The 24,752-nt window shown below is 43.9% G+C and overlaps 1 protein-coding gene and 1 long non-coding RNA gene across 37 annotated transcripts in view; one reads left to right on the forward strand and one right to left on the reverse strand.

The window, feature by feature from the left end:
• Positions 1–24,752, reverse strand: part of FGGY (FGGY carbohydrate kinase domain containing) — a 377,677-nt gene that overhangs the window by 84,628 nt on the left and 268,297 nt on the right. For all 36 annotated transcript variants that reach the window (XM_070591700.1, XM_070591756.1, XM_070591722.1 and 33 more), the window contains one exon: positions 12,707–12,854. In XM_070591700.1, coding sequence (XP_070447801.1) covers positions 12,707–12,854 — 148 coding nt within the window. The remainder of the gene's footprint in view (positions 1–12,706; positions 12,855–24,752) is intronic.
• Positions 2,583–14,230, forward strand: LOC103563306 (uncharacterized). The gene is made up of 3 exons (XR_547861.2): positions 2,583–2,841; positions 10,813–10,916; positions 12,353–14,230. It is a non-coding gene; the product is annotated as an uncharacterized lncRNA (long non-coding RNA).

Raw genomic sequence — 24,752 nt, forward strand, 5'->3', positions numbered from 1 at the left:
TTCAATGAGGTGGCAACATGCACCCTGTATTAAATAGGGGAGCTGAGGTCTCCCCAGACCCCTTTCCTTCATCTCTCAGCTCCATTTATTACTCTTTCCAGGTTCCACCCCTGATGACTAAGGGGCCAGCGCTGGCCTGTTGCAGGGCACAGACTCCATTCCATTGCCCAAACCAGAAACCTAGGAGCACTCTTCCCCGACACTTCCCTCCCTTCCCATATCTAACCAGTCTCCAAGTCTGGGACATTATCTCCCAAATCTTCCTTGAATCCATCCTCACTGTCTCTCACGTCCTTAATCCAGGTCACCATATGTCCTTCCTGATTGCAGAAATAGCCCCTGAGCAAATCTCTGTTTCTAATGATGCTCCTCTCCACAGTGGAGCTAATGACTATTCTCAATGCAAATTTGCATTAAACATTCTCCCGCATTGCCCTCATTTCAGAGCAGAAGTGTCTTTGCCGTCTTACACGCTTCTTCCTGGGCTCGCCCTGCTCAGTCCTCCTGTGTCTGCACTTGCCTTCCTCATTGAGCATCCTGGTCACTCATCTGAGTCTGTGATGGGGAGATTCCTGAATTCAGTAGAGCCACCTGCTCATAGTTTTTCTTGGCAAATAATTAGGCAAGTAGGTGAGAACAACGGCTATGATTTTCACACACAGGAGCATGGAAGGTTTGGAGAGGAACTCTGGGGCTGCATCTTTGCAAGCCAATAACTCTGTGAAGAAACATCCCTCAGAAAGTTCCCCCGAGACCTAACATATAGTTTGAATGCCGGAACTAGGACAGAGCACGGACAACGCTGACGTTATAGAAGTTCACTTCACACTGTGCCTCAGGGAACACAGAGAGTGGAACCAGAACTAGGTGTTTTGACAGAATTGTGTTGTTCACCACAGTATCTCCAATGCCTAGCACTGTGCCAAGCACTAAGTTAACACTTGTTGACTGGGTGAATTGGTGACAATTCAATGCTCCTTTTTCCCTTTGTACACTACCTTCTTCCTAACACCTTGTCTTCTCTGCCAGATTATACAATTATAGGCAGACAAAATTTACCACCTTGGCTCCTCATGTATTTATAAAGGGAGGAGACATTTCCTCCACGTTCCAAGAGAGAACACTGGGTTATCACTTTCAGTTGCTCACTTCATGCTCCCAAGCACTGTCCCCAACCTCCACACTTACCCTTCCTCATCAGAAGAGTGGCTTATATGAGATTGGGGTAGCAGGAGTGTTCCTGTAGCTCATAGGGTGACTTTGTGTGCATTAGAAAAAGGTGCTCCCTGCAGGCGGACTAAATGCAAAAGGCACCCCATCTGGAAGAATGAACCACAAAAAGGAGCAGAGTGAATAGGATTTCAGCCCTGTCATATGGCACCCTCAGCCGAATATCTTATGTGAGCAACCAGCACCGTGCCATGTGGTGGTCCGTGGTAAAGGTCACTAGTCATGAATGGGCTCTCTCTCTTCTGTACCAGCCTGGCCTCAACAGCATCATTGCAGCTGATCTCTTGGGGAAGCTGACTGGACTATGGCTCAGGGCTCTCTTCCAGAGCCAGTCCAGGAGGCAGGCTACCTCTGGCTTCCTCTTCCTGGTCATCGATTAGATGGGAATGAGGCTACGATGCTCTGTGTGGCTGGGTATGTATCTGTCTGGCAGACCCACATCCCATAGGTGGATCCTGAAGACTGGCTCTGGATAAACTGTGATTGGGGGTGGGGGAGGATTTCGACTTTGTATATAAGATGCATTCTCCTATTCATTTATTAGCAAGCCCAGTGCTCTGCGTAATAACATTGACAATGTAACTGGTTCTGATATGCTTCTCAGTCAGGAAGACCCCGGAAGGGAGAAGCTGTGTGATATCACCAGATTTAGCTTCCTTAATCCCAGCAAATGTTCATAAGAACTTCCCAAAAGTATTCATATTCAAGCAAAAAGATATCATGGACACTTCTCTAAATTTCTGGTGCCTCCAGAACTCAGAAATCATAGGTGAGAAAAGAGAAGATAGTTACAGAAACTGAGGATGAGATAAAGTAAACGAGCATGAAATTTAGCTCTTGAGCTTGCTGGTAGTGATGGCAAAAAGGGACACGATGAGTGACATAGCTTTTTTTTTTTCTGACAAATAAAACATACTCATTCTTCAAGAGAGAGAAAATTATTCCTGAGAAGAAATCTAGAAGGGATTTACTACATGGATCACTCTATGGAACGTACTCAGTTATTAAAAGGGAACAGCAAAGCACAGCTCACCCATAGCCATTTCCAACATTCCCTCACCACTAACACCAGGACCACAGAGTTGAAATGTGACCCAATGAAAGACATTTCTCTCTAAAGTGTGAAGTTACTATGATCTGGGGTCCTTGCTTCCTTGACATCTCACCTGATGTGCGGATAGAGAGACTAGAAAGGAAGAGCATGAGGATGTCCCTTTGATTCTCTCTCAAATACCAGGCACCTCAGCCCTGCCTCGGCAAAAGACAAATGACAGTCAGCCCAAAATGGACCATTCTAAGGAGTGCCTGCATGGAAATCATTCAGGAAGCTACGGAGGGCCCTCAGAGAGCTCGCAGTAGGGAGGTGGCTGCAGTGCCCTGGGAGCGCCAGGGATATCCTGGGGGAGGTGTGGCTTGGTAAACAGTGAGAAAGCTGGGATAGGCCAGATGAGCCGATACCTCTGGCTGAAGGCTGAATGGCTCCATTAATAAGAGGAAGTGGGAAAGAAACATAAGTGGAAGGAGTGTGTTTACAGAAGTGCATGTGCCTATTTTGAATGTTTGGGCAAGAGAGTGAAATGTGCGGGGAAGTCCCATGGGAGACTCGCAATGGTAAGCACATTTTATTTATTTTGACTATTGTGTAATGAGGAAAACTATAAGAGAAAGCACTTAGAATTAATATTTAGAGACGTGTGAAAGCTGCATATGGTGGCCAAAGAGATGTGAACTGCAATTGATAATTTCAACATCCTAGATAGTGTTATAGAATGTTTATGTAAATGTTGGCATTTTTGAGCTTGGAAGAGAAGTGTAGGTGAGCTTTGGAGTAAGATACCTGGTTTAAACCTGGACATTCTCCCTAACTGGCTGCATGACAGTGTGAGTTTTCTAACCTCTCTGAGCCTCAATGTCTTTCATTTGTAAAATAGGAATGATAATTCTCAAAGCATTTGTGTGAAGGTTAAATGATACATCATCTGCAAAGTGTCTTACTTTTCAGCATGCTGTACCGAGTCAACAGGAGCTAGACACTCCTCTAGCTCCTCGAGAGCCAACCATGTGTGCGCAGGTCTCACTTGATCAATGTTCATTCTCTTTCTCTTGAATTGAATAAAGGGTTCAATCTCATTCATTAATTGAGATACAGCAATACAGGATCTCCTTCAGCTTGCTCTAGGTACCACCAGGGTATAATGGGGGCACTGAAGACTAGTGGATGTACAGGAAAGGGAAGGTAGGGCAGACGGTACATTGACCACCAACATCAGGGTCATAGTGTTGAAGGCATGGATATCTTAGAGTGTGGAGAAGCAGTGTGTCCCTGATGAGTGCCCAGGGATAGCACAGTGGGGGACTCACTGGCAAGGAGTCCTTGGAGAAGCCTTAGTCTTTATCAACCTGCACACTTCCACACACTCTGTGACTAGGAAAGACTGACAGTCTGCGACCTGGACTTCAGCTTAAGTCCTTCTGCCACTTAGTAGCTGTGTGAATCTGGACACGTCTCAACTCTTTCCTGGGATCCTAGTTGAATGCAGATTTCCTGGCATCTGACTCCAGATTTCTCGACCCTTTGGTGTGGGCCCAGCAAGATGTATTTTCAGCAAGGTCCTAATGCACAATAAATTGTGGGAATGATTGTCCTAAACCTGGGGATTGTGAATTACAGGTTCACAGGGCCTAAAATAGTTGAGATTATGAACAAATCTATTACTAATTTAGTTAGCTGAGTTTTTTCCTTCCTAGTTGTTAAAGGAATTGAAGTTATTACATATGTTGGTAAGGAAAAAAGGGCAAGAAATAGTCTCAAGGGGTCTCTTAAGATTACAAAAGACATGAAAACAGGATTCCCAGTCCTGAGATTTCCTAGAGCTTCCTAGAGAGTCATCAGAGCTTCATGTGGTGTCCAAGGCTCAGGGGAATCGGCTGAAAGCTTTTCAGAAGACAAAGCAGCAAAAAAATGCTCCACTCAGTTGAATAATGAAGGCAGAGCTGACGGACAGACAGCAAGAAAATGAGGAAGGCCAGAGAGAGAACCTCTGGAGAGAGGACAGAGATTGGAGGACAGGTCTGAGATAATCAGTAGCCTGGAAGAGAAAGAGGGACAAATGTCCCCAACAATAGTCAGAGGTTTCAGTAAGTATCAGGCATCGAGGCTGATAATTGGCATTGCCTAAAACTCACCCAGATCTGGGTGCATATAAACGTATTAACAGAATGTGATAGGCAGAATTCCAAAGATGCCCCCCCCAAGATTCCCACCCCTCCAGAATCACTCAAACCCGAATCTAGGCACTGCTGCAGAGGGATTTTGCAGATGGAACAATTTACTAGCCAGCTCACCTTAAAATAGGGAGATTATCCTGGATTACCCAGTTGAGCCCAATGTAATCATATGATCTCTTGAAAGCAGAAGAGGAAGGCAGAAGAGTCAGTCAGGAGATACAGGAAGAGGAAGGCAGGAGAGATGAGGCAGAAGTGGCAATAAAAGAGATTCAAAGCAGGAGGGGTACTTGATCCACTATTGCTGGCATTGAAGATGGAGCAAGGGGGCGAGGAGCCAAGAAATGCAGGTGGCTGTAGAAGCTGAAGACCCCTGGCTGACAGATAGCCAGGAAACAGGGGCCTCAGCCCTTCCACTGCGCGCAGCTGAATTTGGCCAACAACTTGAAGGAGTCTGGTAGCAGCTTATTCCCAGAGCCTCTAGAGAAGAGTCCTTGGTTCTGGCCTCGTGAAAAGAGAAGCAGAGAGACCAGCTGAGTCAGCCTGGGCTTCAGACCTCAGAACTGGGGGTAATAAACTCAAGCCTCTAAGTTTGTGGTTAACTTATTACAGCAGCAAAACACAACTAATACACACAAGACGAGGGGATGACGGACTGACATTCTCTCTCACAACCTCATTCTATTGGTGAACTCTGCAGCACACAACGCTAGTCCATTTGCTGTTTGCCAGATGTACCAGGCGCTTCACACACACTCTTGGTGCTCCAGACCCACGTCATTTTAATATGCTCTCGCACGCTATCCCAAAGCTGTTCCAGTTAGCTGTCCTGGCCCTCACTCGCTGTCGTCTAACACCGTCCTGGGTTTGCATGTCAACCTGGGTCGCATCCTTGGTTCTCTGGCCTTAGTTCCTTCCCATTATTGATCTCTTGGGTCTTCCTGGCAGATTTCCACCTGACTCACTCAGTCTCTCATCCTTATACTCTACCTTGGGGAGGGCTCCTGTCCAGCATCTACTTCCCACTCCAGTTTTACATATTGTTTGGTGTATGTAGGGAAGACAAAAAGCACTAAGAAAGAAAAGTCTGATTCTGTAATATAATTTTTAAAAAATCACTAAATGAGGGAGAAATATTAGAGACACATTAAAAACAGAGCAGAAGTGCGAAAAATACAAAAATCTAGTTTTTTATTAAATTTTTTTTCCTACCAAAGAATGTCAGTGACTTCCGTTTGAACTGACCAGGTTCTAATACCACTTTTGGTCTTTTCTCCTCGGGGTAGAGTACTTATGGTAATTACTGGGTAATGAGTACTCTGAGCCTCAGTTTCTCCATTCTTTTAAACGAGGCAACAACATTGTCCTGCAGGGTTATTGTGAGAGTCAGTGACGATGCATGTAGAGCCATCTACCACGGAGCCTGGCACATCATGGTCCCTGAAAAAATGGTACCTACTATAAATCACAATACCAGCTGGTGAATTAGTTGCTTCAATAAGAAAACACATTAACAGAAAACCCATTAAATGATACTGAGGATATTAAGCTCTGTTATAGGATTCAATTTTTCACAGGCAAAAACAATATGCAAAAAGTAACTAAATAGGGGCTGGCCCGGTGGCATGGTGGTTAAGTTCGCATGCTCCACTTTGGTGGCCTGGGGTTTGCAGGTTCAGATCCTGGGTGCAGACTGACACACTTCTCATCGAGCCATGCTGTGGTGGTGTCCCACATGAAAAATAGAGGAAGATTGGCACAGATGTTAGCTCAGTGACAATCTTCCTCAAGCAAAAAAGAGGAAGCTTGGCAACAGATACTAGCTCAGGGCCAATTGTTCTTACCTAAAAAAAAAAAAGGCTAAATAAAACAGCATTAAATCATAACAAAAACATCAACAAACTCATGTCAAAGAGGAACGTGTTTCCAAGGCTTATAAAATATCTTTCAAAAGGTGCTTTAATTAGCTGAGGGGCTTCCAGCTCCATCATCCATCTTCCCACCAGAGGAAGCCACAGGGATACAATCTCTGGCTTCTCCCGAGCTCTTGCAAATCCTCATTGGAGTTGTTGTCTTCATCCACAGCTCACTCTGTTTAGCGATGCCCATCCCTAGCCGGGGTCCAGTCCTCTGGGAACTGGCTGAGGACCTCTAATGCCTGTCTCCTGAGCGCCCCGCCAGCCCTGTGCTCGCTCTGAAGGGGCTGCTACAGCAGCGCTCGGCCCCCCAGCAGTTAGAGCAGCACATGGCCTTATGAAAGAGATCACAGTTCTTCAAGAAGCAAACAATGACTTTCCATCCCAGGTAGTACTGTCCTTGCAAAATGAAGCAGAGAAAACATGATTCAGCTGATAGTGAACATGGTGCGTCCTCACAGCCTGATCTGTCTCTGAGGTAATTCACTTCTTTGAGTGGGTATTTCAGGAAAAGAGTTTAAAAACCTCACCAAAACAAAGAGGTCATGTCAATTTGAGAACAGAAACTGGTCATACACACAAGGCTTTCAAAATTCCTACAGCACGAGCTGTGTTGTAAGGTAGACCAAGTTTGAGTTTCCTGTTGTGCTGATGAGGAAACTGAGGGCCAAGGACTTAAACAGGGACAAGACTAGTCTCTACCCTGTATGAAACCGGGTTCCCGTGATGGACCTCATGACTGTTCAGCTTCTCTAGCTGGTTGTTCATGGCTGGTGACTAAGTCCAGTCAGTCCCGGGCCTAAGGTGGATGGCTCATACTGGCTGTCCAGGATTCAAAGGCCGCACTTAGAATCTGGTTGGCCATCTTGTAAACATGCAAATAAGGGCCACTAAGCAGGAGCTACAGACTCAAAAGCATTTGCTCTTGTCGTCTGTCCACTATGTGACAGTCTCCCCATTTGATTCTGACAGTGACCTGCAAGGAAGCCTGTGGCGTCCCTGCTTCCTGATGAGCACGTTGACCTCACAGAGCCAACCTCAAAGGTCACATAACTGGTACATTTCTAAGCCAAGAGGCAAACACAAGTCTGACTTCAAAACCTGGGCTCTGTTTACTGTTTGACAGCGGTAAAAACTATCCAACCAACCACTCAAAATAAAAACAATCACACACAAGAATCTAAAACATGCAACCACTCCTGATGGTATGTAGTTTCATCCATCTTTGTGCCACCATGTCATGTTTCTTTACTTTAAAAGTAAGCATTCTGCTTTGTTTTTAAAGAACCTAGAATTACCAGCATTAAACGTTTTGATACTGCTATTCCCCAAGCTTCTGCTTCTTTTAAATATCACGTATGCAGCCCTTACCTCTCTGTGCCTCACTTACCAAGTCGGGAGGAGAAACATTCACATAGGAGGCTGCTTGGTCCAGGTCGACTAGTGAGGTGCCCACCCCCTAAGCTCCACCTCTTTCTACCCAGTACTCTAGATCAATGTGCATCACCAAAGGAGTAGTGAGGCAGCCAATCACACGGCAGGGAGCCAACTGTTTCCAGAACAAAAGAAAATGATTTTATCAGGCATAAGGGAAGGATTCCTGGTTACGCCCTGTTCCTGATGACAAGGGTAGGCACCTGGAGTGGAAGGGTTTGGAGCCAGGTCAAAGCAGGAGTGGTGATGACTTTTGAAATCTGAGTCAGTGAGGCCGGGAAGGAAGCTAGAACCAGCACTGAGGAGAGATGGCGTCAGAACTCAAATCCAAAGACCAGTGTAAAAGTGAAAACGGCCAGCAGGTGAGAAGCCTGGTGGTCAGAACAGGGTAGCGAGGCCGAGGCTGCCAGGTCAGCATCACCCCACGCAGGATGGAGCTGCCGGGACTCCTGCTCTACAGTCCTGAGTGCATTTTATGAAGTCCCGAGTAACGAGGCAAGCAGCCTCGTGGGGTATGCATCCTGAAAGTCGGGATTCATGGGTCAGCTAAGCGCCCGCATCTCTCGGCATCGTGACCTTGGGCAGGTCACCGTCTGTTCCTCTGTTGACAAATGAAGACTGAAATAATTACTGAACCGTAAGGCAATTACTCAGTGCCCGGCTCTGACCCAAGCACTGTTGAAACTAAAAAAGCAAATAAACCATAGCCCCTACCCTCAAAATGTTTTTCTAATAAATTTAAAATATATGCTATGTCTTATGATAGCTCTGATGTTCTGTTCTTTAGTAAAAATTGTTTCTTATTGCCTTTCATGCAGATTTTAACCCTGCTATTGGATTTTTAGTTGTCTTTATCATTTCCTTTTTCTTCTCATTTCATTGCCTTTTCATCGGAACTCATTTTTTCCTGTTTCTGCCCTATTTTGTAGAGATGTGTCCCTAAAAAGCAACCTATTGAATATGGCAAGGAGTTTTTAATCGTTTCTTTTGGTTTTAGTAGTAAACAACTTTTTAAGAGGCCTTTCCCTAAATGCTGAAAATATTCCTTTTTCTTTGTATGCAGCATGTTTTTCCTAGCGGACTGACTTTATTATCATTGTTTTGCTCACTTTAACTAGAGAGCCATACATGTTCAGGGATTCCCAGCACAGGGTACACACGACTTACTCTCGCCCCCCTCATGGTAACTTGGATTTGCCTCTTCAGATCTACAGTAGCTGCCAATCCCAGAGCTGAGGGCTCTATTTTGGACAGCTTTGTGGTCCTGAGGCAGACCACCACGGCCCGGCTTCACAACCCTAGGACAGACAGCAGACTGCAAAACTATAGCCGCCTTCCACATTTGCAGGCTCTTCCTATCTCCGGCCCTTTTACAGAGTTTTACTCAGGATCCTTAGCATGCAGGGTATCCCCTTTCCTCCTCAGTCAGACTTCCTGCCCAGTTGGCTCCTTCGCTTGGCGGTTTTCTAATGGATTGAACTGAAAGGGAAGATGAGGTCTGGGTTGTGGAGGAGTTCTGGGAAATTAAACTCACTGGCTGCTTCTAAAAAACAAAAGAAAGCAAAACAAAACCCTAACTGTCAGCAGCAGAGGGATGACTGCTCTGTTTTCAGACTGAAAGGGACCTTGCATTTTTCAGCTAGGGAGCGGAGAGCGGAGACGTCCAAACTCGTGCAAGGCTGGCAGCTTACTCTGTTCATGTGTCAATATTATGTTTATCAAACCAATTACATTTAGTCTTTTAGATTCTGGAAAATCTTCCCAGATTCTCTCTGAGAATGTCAGTCCTATTTTTCCTTGTTGAATGTCATCTTAATTGTCAAAATTAGCATCAGTTTATGCTTTTTTTGCATCTTCATAGGTATTTTCAAGTGAAGCAGAGAAAGGCTGCATGAGAACTTGCCACTTAAATGACCCCTAAAAAAAATTCAAAGTCAGACATTTATTGAGCACCTTCTTCAGCTCGCACAGATGTCTCCGGTACAGGGCTCACACTGTGTAATGACTATGTACACACACACACACTCTCTCTCTCTCTCTCACAAAGGTACAATAATTACCTCCTCCGCTCTAGAACTCTGCACACACTGGGATCTCCCCGGCCCCAAAACCCCTTCCCTGCCTCACACAGTGTCAATGTCACCTCCTACCTGAAGCCTCTCCTGGCCACTGAGACTGGCTGTGCAATCATCGTCCATGCATCGAGGAGCCCGGGACAGCGAGCGGCACCTGGAGCTTGACCCTGTATCCCCACTGTCTGTTTATACATTCTATCTGTCTCCAAAGACAGTAATATTCCTGAAGCCTGGAATTGTGTCTAGTCACTCATATCCCCCACCAACTATAGTGGCCTGAATTTGTTAACATTATTAATTGATGAAAAATGTACTCATAATTATGGTAAAATAGGAACTTCTTAGCTTAATGTACCTGGACATTAATGCTGGCAGTAAATACTTATCAAATGGATAGTAAGAGTCACTAGCAATCTAATCCGTTTAGCATCAGCTGTATACTTTTTCTAACAACAGATGACCTCTTTATTATCCCCTTGTTGATTATGAATTATCACTAAGTACACATCAAGCACTCCGCATGTGCCCAGAGCGCTGTTTCAGGAGCCCAAAGAAGCAGTCACATGTGGGTCGTGCCCTGCTGGGAGCACCCTCATCATCCTCCATGCTAGGTACTTTTTAAACTTAGCACTTTATCCAGCACTTCCGTCCCCTCCCTTGAAACATGCTCCAGGAGTGTAAGAGCTGGTGGCCCTGCCGGCACCGGCAGCAAGGCCTGGCATGCAGGAGGGACCGGAGAGGCATGCACTCCCCGTGTGCTGGAGACAGCAGTCACGGCAGGTGCTGCAAAAGGGTAATGTGGCAACAGACAGGTTTCAGGGTGATTATTTTGATGTCACCCAAAACTGGATTGAGAGAAAAAGATTTGGGGGGAAAATTTTAGCCCAGAGTTTCCTTCCTTCTGTCTTATCTAGGTCACCTTTTCCTTCCAGCGGTGTGCCACAAATTCACGGAGGGACAGCTATTCTGACAGAAGCCAACACAAGGACGGTCATGAAGGGAAATTGCTGCTAAGAAATATCAGGCAATATATGAGGTGTGTTTGTAAAACAATAAAGCTTTTTAAAAAAGTAAACTTACTAGAATTTTCAATACAATGGAGCATATGTCCCCAGGCAAGAAGTCTCCTTTGGCGAGTATGTACTTATTCTAATGAGTCAGGCATTCTTCAAAACATTTCACTGACTCCTTTGGAATTACATTCTGCGTGTGGGTTACCTTTACTAGAATATCCTCTGATGGAAATTCTTGAGTCTCTGGGTGTCAGGTTTGGTTTTAAAAAACAGACAAAAGTCACTGGGAGCCACGGCACCTGCCACGCTGGGTGCTGAAGCTGGGTACCACAGATGTTGGCAAGGGAGGGACCCAAGGGAAGGCCTCCAGAGCCACCAACATTATACTATACAACCCTGCTTTGTTCCGGGTCATTTTATGAACTGGCCAGGCTTCTTAACTTCTTTAACATTTTCAGTGTTTACTATATTTGACTTCATATATTTGTCTCTAATTAAGACACTCACTTTTGCACTCATATGAAAAGTGTTCTTCCCCAAACCTCTGTTTGCACCCAGAGAGACAGTTATCTGAATGTACTGCTTTCTAGTTGCCATCTGTGGCCACACAGCCCTCTCTGGACAATCTTCTTCTGCTTCCACAGGCCAAAAAGGGAGGCTGAGCTTATTATTTGCTGTATGGGTGTGCTTCATGGACTCCAGACAGATAGAACTTTTGCTTTGTCCAATTTTCTTTTCTCTCACCATGACTCCTTTTTATCAGGCGAAGCTGATTGTATCCACTAGGTAATGAAAATAAAGATCAGGTTTTCCTGTTGGCATCATACAAATATTTAAAACAACCTCAATAAAATTAACCACAAACCCTAGAATTTTGAGTCTTGAAGCCCTTCAAGCCAGCAGGCCTGCCCCACTGTCACGCAGTGCATAGATCGTACACAGCTCGCAGCCTCCATTCTGAATTTCCTGCCTTAATTTGCCTCACACTCTGCTTCTCAACTTCTTGACACCTTCCTGGATTCTGAAATCGTGGTTTATTTTCTTATTTGTAGTCCCTTGGAACTGAGGCTTAGCTTTTTTCTTTAGCTTTCTCATGCTCCGTCCATCCTCAAACATGAGTCTTGTGGCTGTATTGCTCTCAGCCGCCAGTCTCAGTTGGCCACCAGGACGCCGTGTCTCCACTCCCTTAGCTTAGGTGGTGGGCGGCTCCCCTACCAAGTTCACCCTGGCCCTCCTGAGGTCCCAAAATCGCTGCACTGGAAGTGACTCTAAAGGTCATTAAGAGCTGAATTTATCCACCAACCTAAGTTCTTAATTGTATTTTACTTTTACCGAAGTTTAATCTGAAACCCTAATAATGTTAGTAGGTACTCTGAAGAGCCCTGATTCAGAGCCTAGACAGATGCGTGGCTGTGGGAAGCAAGACCATAAGAGGTAATATTTACCACTTATTTACCAGGTGGCCTGGGAATGGAGGTGGAAAACATGCCTCTACGAACTGATGTAAATACAAGAATTACACAGGCAGGAGCTCACGACTTCCAGCCACTACAGGGGACAAAGAGGCTGCAGGAGCTAAATGTACGAAATACTGCTTTTTAGGCTCTCAAGACCGGCTGAGAGACAACGAGAACTTTCAGCAGGTCATCGCAGGCAGCAGCAGCAGCCTTCAGACGGCAATGCACGTGCAAGAAGCTGGGGGCTGCTGGCCGGTTTTGTTTATTTTTCCTCTTTCCCTCCCCTCACTTGGCTTCTCCCAAGCTGTGCAGTCATTTGGTCTGCCTTCTTCGTGCAAGGACTGGCTGTTACTTACCATGCCCTTTAGTGTCAGATCTGCTAGGGGAGACCGGTTGCCATGGAAATCTGGCCAAACATGTAAATCAACAGTGAGGAAACCCACAGGCTGCGCCTTCTTAATCAGATCCAGGTGACTGTTCAAATATGCATATACACTCTGGCATCTGGAAGAGAAGTAGATTCTGTTTTTAAAAGGGGGGTAGGGCTAGGGAGCAAATTGTTTTGCAGAAAGAAACCATTTGTATTTCCATATCAAATCCAGAAAGTAAGCAGGGTCCCAAAAGCTTCAGCAAAGAAACTCCCCCAAAGCCACAGAAAGCGGCATACTCTCAAATCACACTGTATTATTACTACGACGAGGTGGCATGTCCCAGTGGAAAGTGGGAAGGGCTGGGATCAGAAGACCAGGTCCAGAAACCCCTCGTAGGGTTTCTTTACCCCCTCATAAGTGTGTAACCACTTTCTGAACGACTTTCTTTGCATCTGTAAAAACAGATATCATAATCCCTGTCCAGCTTACCTCACAGGGTTATTGTGAAGATCAAAGGAAACCATGGATGTGAAGATACAGCATTTTGTAAACTATACAATACCGTACATTCGTAAAGGATTTTTAAAGAATCGGTACTCCTAATTGTAGTAATAATGATGTGACCAGTGGAGACAAACATAACTTCCTGGACTCAGGATAGGAGTTTCCAAGGGAAGTGACAGAAAAGGGTGAACGCAGTTAGGGTCAGGAGTAGGAGACCTGATTCACAGCCTAAACCCACCAAAGGACATTGCATTAGTCCTTTCTCCTTTTTAAGCCTCAGTTTCTGCACGTGTCGAATGAGGGTGTCAGACCACTTCCCCCAGCTGTACATGTCCAGCTGAAAGGGGGACAGAGGTCATGGGCTTGGTGATCAAGGCAGTCCTGGGGTCAGATCTTGGTGCTGTCTGTCCTAGCTGGGTAACATGGGCCAGTGACTTCACCTCTCTGAACTTCTGCTTTCCCATGCATCAAATGGGTCTACCACCACCGACCTCACTGGGTTAAATCGCACTGCATGGGACAAACATTAAAGTTGGTTACCCTTCCCTGCTTTAGAGGTGTTTCCTTCTCAAAGTCCAGCGCCAATGATTCTAGAAGAAAGTGGGTATACCAGAGGTGGGCACGCACGCCACTGCCCACTGGTGTCTTTGGAACGATAGCTTTAAAGCTTAAAAACATGGCTTGAATGATGGCAGAAAAAAGTATAGGACATCAATGTCCACAGGAGGTTAATATCTAAGACACTTAAGATAATAGTTATTATTCATATTTAAAAAATGTTTTAGGAGTACGGCTCAGCGATTTCTAGCTCTAGTCTTTCGACACACTCTGAGTGTCCCTCTGAATCCATCAACTTCCCGAAAGTTCTCTAAACTAAGTTTAAAGAAACAAACAAGTAGAGCGGTGGTTTTCAAGCTCTTTTATTACATAAAAATTTTATTGTTTTTTTGTATGGAACTCCAAAATATAAACTATAGAAAAGTAAAAGAGCTCTATGTAAGTGCACGAGTGAGCGTACGTGTGAGTGTGTGTGTGTGACGTGTGTGGCGGAGGCGAGGGCGGGTCTACCTAAGAGGCCGTCTCTTGGCTTCTTTCTGTGACCCCTCGTTCCCATCTGTAGGAATCTCTGCCTTAGCTCACATTAGGACGACACTGCGGGACAAGGCTCCCCAACCACAGCAACATCAGCTGCTTCTCCCAGAGTGTGCACCAGGCCTTCAGCCACAGCCGGCGAGCGGGCACCGTGACCATCCCTTTTCAGGGAGATACTCAAAGAGGCGAAGACACGTGACTACGTCCAAATTCAAACCCTCCTCTGTGTCATGCTGAAGCCATATGCTATCCGTATCCCAAGTCAGAAATGATTTGTGACAGCCCCACCTTCAAACCCTGTTTTAGCCTGATTTTAGGATAACGTTAAGAAGGGCTCCATGGAAGGCAGGGCCAGAACCACGTTTCTGGGTAGAACAGGGTCACATCCTGGTTTCCTATTTCCTACCTCTCTCTGCTCCTGGTCCAACAGGAACCACACTGACAACAAAAGCCATGAGAACATCCTTTCTAGCCCGAAGTCGAGAGTCTGCCCTAATTCTAGCAGCACCCGCTTCAGACCAGCGTCACTGCACTTAGAGTAAGGGATTGTTTTTTTTAAAGAAGCGCGTGTCTATAAATCTTTTCTTTGCCTCTCAAGGAATCTCGGAGCAGGACATTTGGTTTCAGACATCTGGGTCAATAAGAACCTATAGGCCTAATTGCTATTGATTTGTCATTGTCTCATTTACTGCGGGTCTTTGCAAACAGCGAGATTCATTTAGCCTCCACATTTACAATCCCTCCCGCACTAATGAGATCCCCGGGGAGGGCGCATATGCTCACCCGCTTTGACTCCTAACCTCCTCGCAGCTGGATATTTGTTCTCTGAACGCACCCCTTCTCCTGCATGTTGTTTCAATTACACCTCACCATGTGTGCTATCTGAGTATATTATCCAAAATGAAGTGCACTTGAAAAACATTAAAATAACGAATGCACATCATTATTCACATAATTTAAACTTGCACAATGCCTTTTTTGGTTCTGACTTTGTTTCATTTGTGTGTTTTATCAATCCCTTCTCCAATGGCGGTCTGCCCTCTTCCAGCTTGAGCATCACAGATTAACTGTTTCAAGCGGCTCGTTCTCCCCCTCACGAACTCCAGGCACGTATGTGCTCTCTCAGGAGGAAGAATTCTTCCTGTCCTAGTCCCATTGTGTGTGATGAAGAAAATACAGTTTCAGCAGCCACAAAGTGACTTCACATGTGCCACGGGGTGATCAGGCACACTAACCTCTCCAGGCCTGGCTTACTTTTTTACAATCAGGTCTAATACTTTCACCTCACAGGCTGCTCTGAAGATTAGACATAAGACTCCTGAGCACTACAAAATGACAGGTGATTGATAAATACTTCCCTCTCCCTTCCCATCACAGGAAATTAATTTCTAGCTTAAAACAAATCTAAGAGTCACGGGAGATTTTTTTCAGACTTTACTTCTTACAATCTTAAATGCAAACAGCACCCCTGAATCGCCACACGCCCCTTCCTCTCCATCAATCATTTAATTCTTTGGAGTCACAGGCTTCCCAGAAGCATGGTGACCATAATTTCAAACCGAAAATCACAATACATGGTCTAACAGGAGACATTTGCGCCCCTTTCCAGAGTAAGAGAAAGTCTTGGAAAAGAAGCTTCCTCACCTCCTGGCCCCTGCCGCCCACGCTCCTGGAACTCCCACAGGAGGAATGCCACCCTCTGGGCCGATAACTCCAATGGCCTTGAGTTTACTTGAACGCTTGCATTTTGTACCACTTGACCACTTCTTACTCCTTCGTTCTCTTTCCCTTTTTCCAGGACATGATACTCTGGTTTTCCGGCCTCCTCTCCAGCTGGTTCTCTTCCTTTGCTTGTCCCTTACATATCTGAAGTCTCTCCGAGATCTGTCCTTGTCCCTCTTCTCACTCTTTATAATCCCTTGGGTGATCTATCCTCTTTTCATGCCTCCAGGTACCATCCAGGGCTGAGGACTTCCAAGGGCATGCCCTTACTTCCGGCTGATTTCTCACTCACGAGTTCCAGGTCTAATATCCAACCACCCAGCAAATGCTCCCTCTGGGATGCCCAGAGGGACCACAACTAAAAATGTCTAATATGATACACGTCGTCTTTTCTGGTGTTCTCCCTTCCTTCTGTGTCCCCTGGTTTAATCAAAGCCAATCTCCCTTAAGCGGTTTAAGCAACAATTTGGGGGCAGAGTCAGAGTCGGATGACTCCTCCATCTCCCTCTCAGCTCCCAAATTTAATTTTTCATCGACTTGTCAATTTATTATATTAAATATTCCTCTAATGAGCAAACTTTCCTCCAGCTCAACTGTTTCTCTTTATTCAGGCTGCATTCAAATGGCTGCATTAGAGCTTTGCTTTCCTAACTTATCTCCCCTCTTGAAATCTGGACCCCTCCCCGCAACGGGCTTTGCTGCACTCCTTCCTGGTGATTCTTCTAAAATGCCACTCTGATTAGGACTCCACCTTACCTAAAATTCTTCAGTGGCTCCTCCCCACTGTCCTCAAGATGAAGCACAGACGTCCTTGCCTGGCGTAAGATGCTCTTCATCATCCAGCTTTCCCTTCGTTGCGCTATATTACGTGGACGTCTTCCACTCCTGCTCCCTCCTCACCCCTGCACACGCCATGCTGTAACCACACTAAACTACTTTTAATATTCATCATACGCCTCAGAATGTTTGCCTATTCTGCTCCCTCTTACTCAGAATTCTCTTCCTTGCCTTCCTTACCTGCCTATGTCAACCACATCCCAGACTCATCTTTGATAGCATCCTATCCCTTGGAGGCTATTCTTGGACATATGCTCCTTTCACTGCCCATGCTCACATGGCACCTACAGTGAACACAACTGCTTCAGCTCCCCTCCTCACATCCCCAATCCTAGCCTCATTAGAGGAAGCAGGAGTGATCCTGACATCTTCAAGTACCCTCAGGAGTGGTATGCCACCTGCCCTCATCACCTGTGCTGGGGGTTTGATAGTAAAATCTGTGCTCTCTGGTTTGGGAATAAAAAGATTTTCTGCGATAACACTGATTGCATTATTTCCCTGCTTAGAATCCTGCAATGGCTAACCACTGGCCTCCAGATAAAATCAGTTTCTCAGCTTGGCTTACAAGGCCCTGGGTGATCCAGACCCTGCCCTCATCCCCAGCCCCCCTTGCTCACTGTGGTCTGTGGCCGAGTATCAATTCCTCAGCCTCTCTTCAAGGGCTTCATACATATCAGTCCCGGAGCCTAGAGCGCTCTTCTCTGCTCTTCACACGGTTAGCTCCTCTCACTCTTCAGATCTGAGCTGTCCATCCAGCAGCCAGGGCTTCCCTGACCGCCCCGTCTCAATGGGGTTGCCCTGATAACTTATTACTGCGTTCTGTTAGTTTCCTTCACATCAGGTGTAGTCACTGGAGACTTATTTACTTGTTGACTACCTATGGCCTCCTCTGGACTTTAAGCTACACGAAGGCAGACCATCACCACTATATACTCAGGATTTAGCAGAGAACTTGCACATAGTACCACACAAGAGTATACATCAAATAGATGAAAGGAATTTCCTCCACTGTATGATAATTGCCTCTTTACTTGATCTGTATCCGTCTCTGGAATCTGAACTCCTTCGAGGAAAGAGCTGCATTTTATTCATCCTTCCAGGTGCTCAATGCATAGTTATTGAAATGTATAATGAATGAATGCAGACCCAAAACAAAACATTAGAACTAGAATTTCTGGGTTGTTTATACCTCTACATCTCATTGTAGCACTGGGCTGCCAAAGGGTGGATCTCTGGAGTCACAGGGACACAGTGTTCCAGACATGCCTGGGTGTACCCCTCAGAAGGGGGCAGGGAAAAGGAACAAACATTTTGTGACCCCCACCCCTTTCCACTTACATGCCAGGCAGTGTGCTGGGCTCTAGGCAACCAGCTGAGAAACAGAAAATGGAGAATTTATTTCCTAAGTCAGCACAGCCCTAAGTCTTCTTGGGAGGACCCCAATGCCCTGAGCACTTTCTTATCCTTGCATGCAAAATAGAAGCCAAAGGAGCCTTCAAGAACTTACTGATTATCCTGGAACATCCTAGGGGATAAAAGGTGTTAATATTTCCTCTCTGCTTCTATGATTGCCCTAGCATAGGGAAGCCTAAGTAAGTACTTGACAGACTGATGGCCCCAGTTGTCAGACTGAGGGACTGAGGTGGAAGAAGCCATAAAGGCCAAGGGAGCAATGTGAGAACACAAGAGTCGAATGGAAAGTGAGAGCAATCTTCAGAAGTGGAGTATATCACGTGTGTGTGTCTGTGTGTGTGTGAGTATAATTTCCATGAAAGTAGGGACTTTTTTTTGCTTTGTTCACTCTTGTATCTTAAGTGCTCATAAGACACTCATCAGACAGTCAGAGGACCTGGAACTCAGCCTTGGCTCTGCTGCCAACCTTGCATCCAGCACTTATGGATTATGCTAACATCTTCCCACCAAACCCTGCCACCAGCAGAACCTCATTCTGAGACATTGGTAGCGAAGGCTCTTTAAGAGAATTAGGACAATAATGGGCAGTTTAGAGGAAAAGAGCTGAAGTTATAATCAATATAAGGCAGACTCTGGCTAAGGAGTGAAATACCTGGATATCTGGCCCCACACAGAGAGAGACTCCGGTTGCCATTTACATGCACAGGCACATCTAGTTACTGTTTACTTAATTTATAAGCTCCCAAAACATCTGTCTTCAGGGATGGGGCCTAAAAGGACCATGATAAACCAAAAGTATAAAACAGTAAATCTGCTATTTATCAACATTTGTTTCCACAGTTTCAAATAGGATTTGCTGATTCTAAGCTCTGAGATAGGGGTGACCTGCATTGCTGTTTTCAGAGAGCCCCAAGTCATACACAAAGAGGACTATAGTTTCTGATTCCAAGGGATGTGTCATCCCTTCCAAATAGCCCACTTCACTTTAATAACAGCTATGCTTACTTCTTTCTAAGACCTGAAGCATAATGGGTCCTATAGACTTAGAATATTCTATTCACAGATCTGATATCATACAGATACACTTTCCTTTGCAAAACAATAGAAGGAAAATGGAAGAGAAGAGAACCAACATTTATTGAATACATACTAAACATGTGAGATGGACATAAACTTTTGGAGTCATCAAAACATAGAAAAAAATGAAGCCAAGAAAGTAGATAGGATCATGTTGGAAGAGACAGCAAAGAGAGAAGAGAGCCAAGAATGTAGCTGTGATGAACTTTGATGTTAATGGTCAAGAAAAGGACCATGAGTTTAAAAAAGAGAGTAAGAAGGAGGAGTCAAAGATACAGGAGGAAAACTGGGAGAGGGTGACATTCTGGAAAGCCAAGGAAAGAGTGTTAAAAGGAGAAGAAGGAGAAGCATGTGGCAGACTGGTGCCACATGCTGCTGAGAGCTAAGGAAGGGAGCCAGAAGACACTCTATGTCACTGAGGACATTAACATTCAATGTTTCAGGGGTTGATGGTAACAGAATTCAAACTGGACAGAATTCAAAATGAGTAATAGTGACCAAGAGTACAGGCAACACTTTGGAGAAACTTACTTCTAAAGAGAAGGAGAACTACAGGGAGGTAGTCAGAAGAGGGTGTGAAGTCAATCAGCCTGTGAAAGAGCTGGGATTCAGATCCAGTCTGACTCTAAGACTGAATTGCACAAACTGCTGCTCCTGGATCACCCTATGCTGCTCTTTCTCTGAGTTTGCATGCTAATCCATAAATCCTTCCTTCTTCCCCATTTTCAATAAAAACCACTCATATGAGGTTCAGCCATAGAAGAAAGTTCTGGAAATTTTAAGTATTTCATTGCAAAGACTAAACTATCCCTTAGGTTTGTGTGGAGGTTTAAGATCTTCAGAGATTGGCATTTCTATGATCCACCTTCATTCTCATAACACCTGGAAAATGAGTGAAGCAGGGTGGTATTACTGTAAATTTATGAGTGAGGAAACTGAGTCACCAAGACATTTATGGCAAGAGTGGCACAAGAACCCAAGACCTCTCATCCCCAGCCCAGTGTTCTTGCTACTCCACCACACTTTCCACACGAGGCCGGGCAGGCTGCGGATGACTGATCCCTGCCGCTCAACCCTGGAACAACCACCACCCAAACTCTCTTCTATGATGGCAGCAGGAGTAGCGATAGTTGTCGTCATTGTCCTGGTACAGTTTACAAAGCCTTCCAAGATACATTACCTCCCTGAACCCAAAATAAGCCCTCAGAGGTATCCGGGGCTCATTGTCTCATAGCTACTATCCTACGATCTGATGAGGAAACTGAGGTTCATACAATGATGCACATTGGGGCTGGGATTTGAATCCAGATCTTGGAACTCTAACTCTAGTCCTCTTTTCTTTGGGTTGGTGATTTTTAAATGCTGGATCCCTTCAAGAATCTGACGAAAGCTATCACCCCTCTTCACAGAAATATATGAGCAAGTAAATAATCAACAAAACTCTGCACACAATTAACGGGTTCACTGATGATCTGAAGTTAGGAACCCCTGCTCAAGCTATGTGGTGTCTCAGCTAACTAAAGTACTAGCTGACGCTGTTATGTGGTGGGAACCCCCTCAGTGGTAATGGCATTGTAACTAGAGATTCCCAGAAGGGAAGGCTTATGGAGCATCTCAAACTCCTTGTCAGGATCAGGCTTCCTTCTCTCCAGCTGATGACACACTGCTTCTAATCTAGTACAGTGTGCATTTCATTCTGCTCTGTGCAAGAGTGACTCCCTGTGAGAATGTAAGTCCCTTGTGGACTGAAAACACCTAATATAAGTAACTGCAACAACCATAACAATAACTTCTATCACTACCACTATATCACTTACTGAATACCTATTACAGCTCAACAATGTCACTATGCGCCAGACCCTATTCGAATTCATTTAAGTTTCTCAACAACCTTATGAGGTGTTGACTGTTATTATTTCCTTTTACAGTGAAGTACTAAGGCGCAAAGAGGTTAAGTGAATTGCCCAGGGTCACACAGATACCAAGGGGTGAAGCGAAGAAACAGTCAATTTGGCGCCACAGTCGATACTAACCTCCAGCTTAGACGGTCTCTCTTTTGCCATGTACTGGCTACATGGGGTCTCTTTGTTAATATTAATATTGAAATATTATAATATTAATATTTAACTTTTGTTAAAAAGCCCAAAATAAATATTACCATGAAATTCATTTATTGCTTTTCAAACTTTTTACTTCAAAATAATTTTAGATTTACAGAAAAGTTGCAAAACTAGTACAGACTTCCCTTACACTCATCATCTAAGAAATTAACATGGATACAATACCTTTTTAAATTTTTTTATTTTATTGCAGTAACCTTGGATTATAACATCATATAGCTTTCAGATGTACATCGTAATATATTTCGAAATCTGTGTAGATTACATCGTGTTCACCACCCAAAAACTAATTCTAGTCCATCCCCTCACGTGTGAGCCTCATCACCCCTTTTGTCCTCCCCTCCCCCCCCTTCCCCTAGGTAATCACCAATCCAATCTCCATTGCTATGTGTTTTTTTGTTTGTTTGTTTTTATCTTCTACTTATGAGTGAGATCATATAGTATTTGACTTTCTCCCTGTGACTTTTTTCACTTAGCATAATACACTCGAGGTCCATCCATGTTGTCACAAATGGCCGGATGTCATCATTTCTTATGGCTGAGTAGTATTCCATGGAGTATATATACCACATCTTCTTTATCCATTCGTCTCTTGATGGGCACCTAGGTTGCTTCCAAGTCTTGGCTATTGTGAATAATGCTGCAATGAACATAGGGGTGCATATCTTTATGCATTTGTGTTTTCAACTTCTTTGGATAAATACCCAGCAGTGGGATAGCTGGATCATATGGTAGATCTATGCTTAATTTTCTGAGGATACTCCATACTGCTTTCCATAGTGGCTGCACCAGTTTGTACTCCCACCAGCAGTGTAAGAAGGTTCCCTTCTCTCCACATCCTCTCCAACATTTGTTGTTTCCTGTCTTGTTGATAATAGCCATTCTGAGCGGAGTGAGGTGATACCTCATTGTAGTTTTGATTTGCATGTTCCTGATAGCTAATGATGTTGAGCATCTTTTCATATGCCTGTTGGCCATCCATATATCTTCTTTGGAGAAATCTCTGTTCAGATCTTTTGCCCATTTTTTAATTGGGTTGTTAGTTTTTTTGTTGTCGAGTTGTATGAGTTCTTTGTATATTTTGGATATTAACCCCTTATCTGATATGTGGTTTGCAAATATCTTCTCCCAATTGTTAGGTTGTCTTTTCGTTTTGTTGATGGTTTCCTTTGCTGTGCAGAAGCTTTTTAGTTTGATGTAGTACCATTTGTTCATTTTTTCTTTTGTTTCCCTTGCCCAGTCAGACATGGTACTTGAAAATATGCTGCTCAGACCGATGTCAAAGAGTGTACTGCCTATGTTTTCTTCAATAAGTTTCATGGTTTTGGTCTTACATTCAAGTCTTTAAACCATTTTGACTTGATTTTTGTGCTTGGTGTAAGGTAATGGTCTACTTTCATTCTTTTGCATGTGGCTGTCCAGTTTTCCCAACACCATTTATTGAAGAGACTCTCCTTTCTCCACTGTATGCTCTTGGCTTCCTTGTTGAATATTAGCTGTCCATAAATGTGTGAGTTTATTTCTGGGCTCTCGATTCTGTTCCATTGACCTGTGTGTCTGTTTTTGTGCCAGTTCCATGCTGTTTTGGTTACTACAGCTTTGTAGTATATTTTGAAATCAGGGAGTGTGATACCTCCAGCTTTGTTCTTTTTTTCTCAGGAATCCTTTGGCTATTCAGGGTCTTTTGTTGTTCCATATAAATTTTAGGATTCTTTGTTCTATTTCTGTGAAAAATGTTGTTGGAACTTTGATAGGCATTGCATTGAATCTGTAGATTGCTTTAGGAAGTATGGACATTTTAACTATGTTAATTCTTCCAATCCAAGAGCACGGAATATCTTTCCATTTCTTTGTGTCTTCTTTGATTTCTTTCAACAATGTCTTATAGTTTTTGGTGTATAGATCTTTCATCTCTTTGGTTAAGATTATTACTGGGTATTTTATTCTTTTTGTTGCAATTGTAAATGGGATTGTATTCTTAATTTCTCTTTCCGCTACTTCATTGTTAGTGTATAGAAATGCAACTGATTTTTGTATGTTGATTTTGTATCCTGTGACTTCACTGTATTAATTTATTATTTCTAAAGTTTTTTAGCGGATTCTTCAGGGTTTTCTATATATAAAATCATGTTGTCCGCAAAGAGTGATAGTTTCACTTCTTCTTTTCCAATATGGATCCCTTTTATTTCTTTTTCTTGCCTGATTGCTCTGGCTAGGACTTCTAACCCTATGTTAAATAAGAGTGGTAACAGTGGGCATCTTTGTCTGACTCCTCTTCTTAGAGGGATAGCTTTCAGTTTTTCTCTGTTGAGAATGATATTTGCTGTGGGTTTGTCACATATGGCCTTTATCATGTTGAGGTATTTTCTTTCTATACACATTTTATTCAGTGTTTTTATCATAAATGGATACTGTATCTTGTCAAATGCTTTCTCTGCATCTGTTGAAATGATCATGTGATTTTTATTCTTCATTTTGTTGATGTGGTGTATCACATTGATAGATTTGCGGATGTTGAACCATCCCTGCATCCCCGGAATGAAACCCACTTGATCATGATTTATGATCTTTTTAATGTATTGTTGTATTCAATTTACTAGTATTTTGTTTAAGATTTTTGCATCGATGTTCATCAGTGATATTGACTGGTAACTTTCTTTTTTTGTGTTGTCCTTGTCTGGTTTTGGTATCAGGATAATGTTGGCTTCGTAGAAGGAGTTAGGAAACCTCCCCTCCTCTTCAATTTTTTGGAAGAGTTTGATAAGGATAGGTATGAAGTCTTCTTTGAATGTTTGGTAGAACTCACCAGAGAAGCCATCCGGTCCTGGACTTTTATTTTTTGGGAGGTTTTTGATTGCTGGTTTGCTCTCCTTACTGGTGATTCATCTATTCAAATTCTCTACTTCTTCTTGGTCCAGTTTTGGAAGGTTGTATGTTTCTAAGAATTTATCCAGTTCTGCTAGATTATCCAATTTGTTGGCATTTGGCTTTTCATAGTATTCTCTTATTATCTTTTATATTTCTGAGGTGTCCATTGTAATCTCTCCTCTTTCATTTCTGATTTTATTTATTTGAGCCTTCTCTCTTTTTTTCTTGGTGAGTCTAGCTAAGGGTTTGTCAATTTTGTTTATCTTTTCAAAGAACCAGCTCTTGGTTTCATTATTTTCCTATTTTTCAGTCTCTATTCCATTTGTTTCTGCTCTGATTTATATTATTTCCTTCCTTTTGCTGATTTGGGGCTTTGTTTGTTCTTCTTATTCCAATAC

This window comes from Equus przewalskii, chromosome 2, assembly GCF_037783145.1.
Source record: "Equus przewalskii isolate Varuska chromosome 2, EquPr2, whole genome shotgun sequence".
Taxonomy (NCBI): Eukaryota; Metazoa; Chordata; class Mammalia; order Perissodactyla; family Equidae; genus Equus; species Equus przewalskii.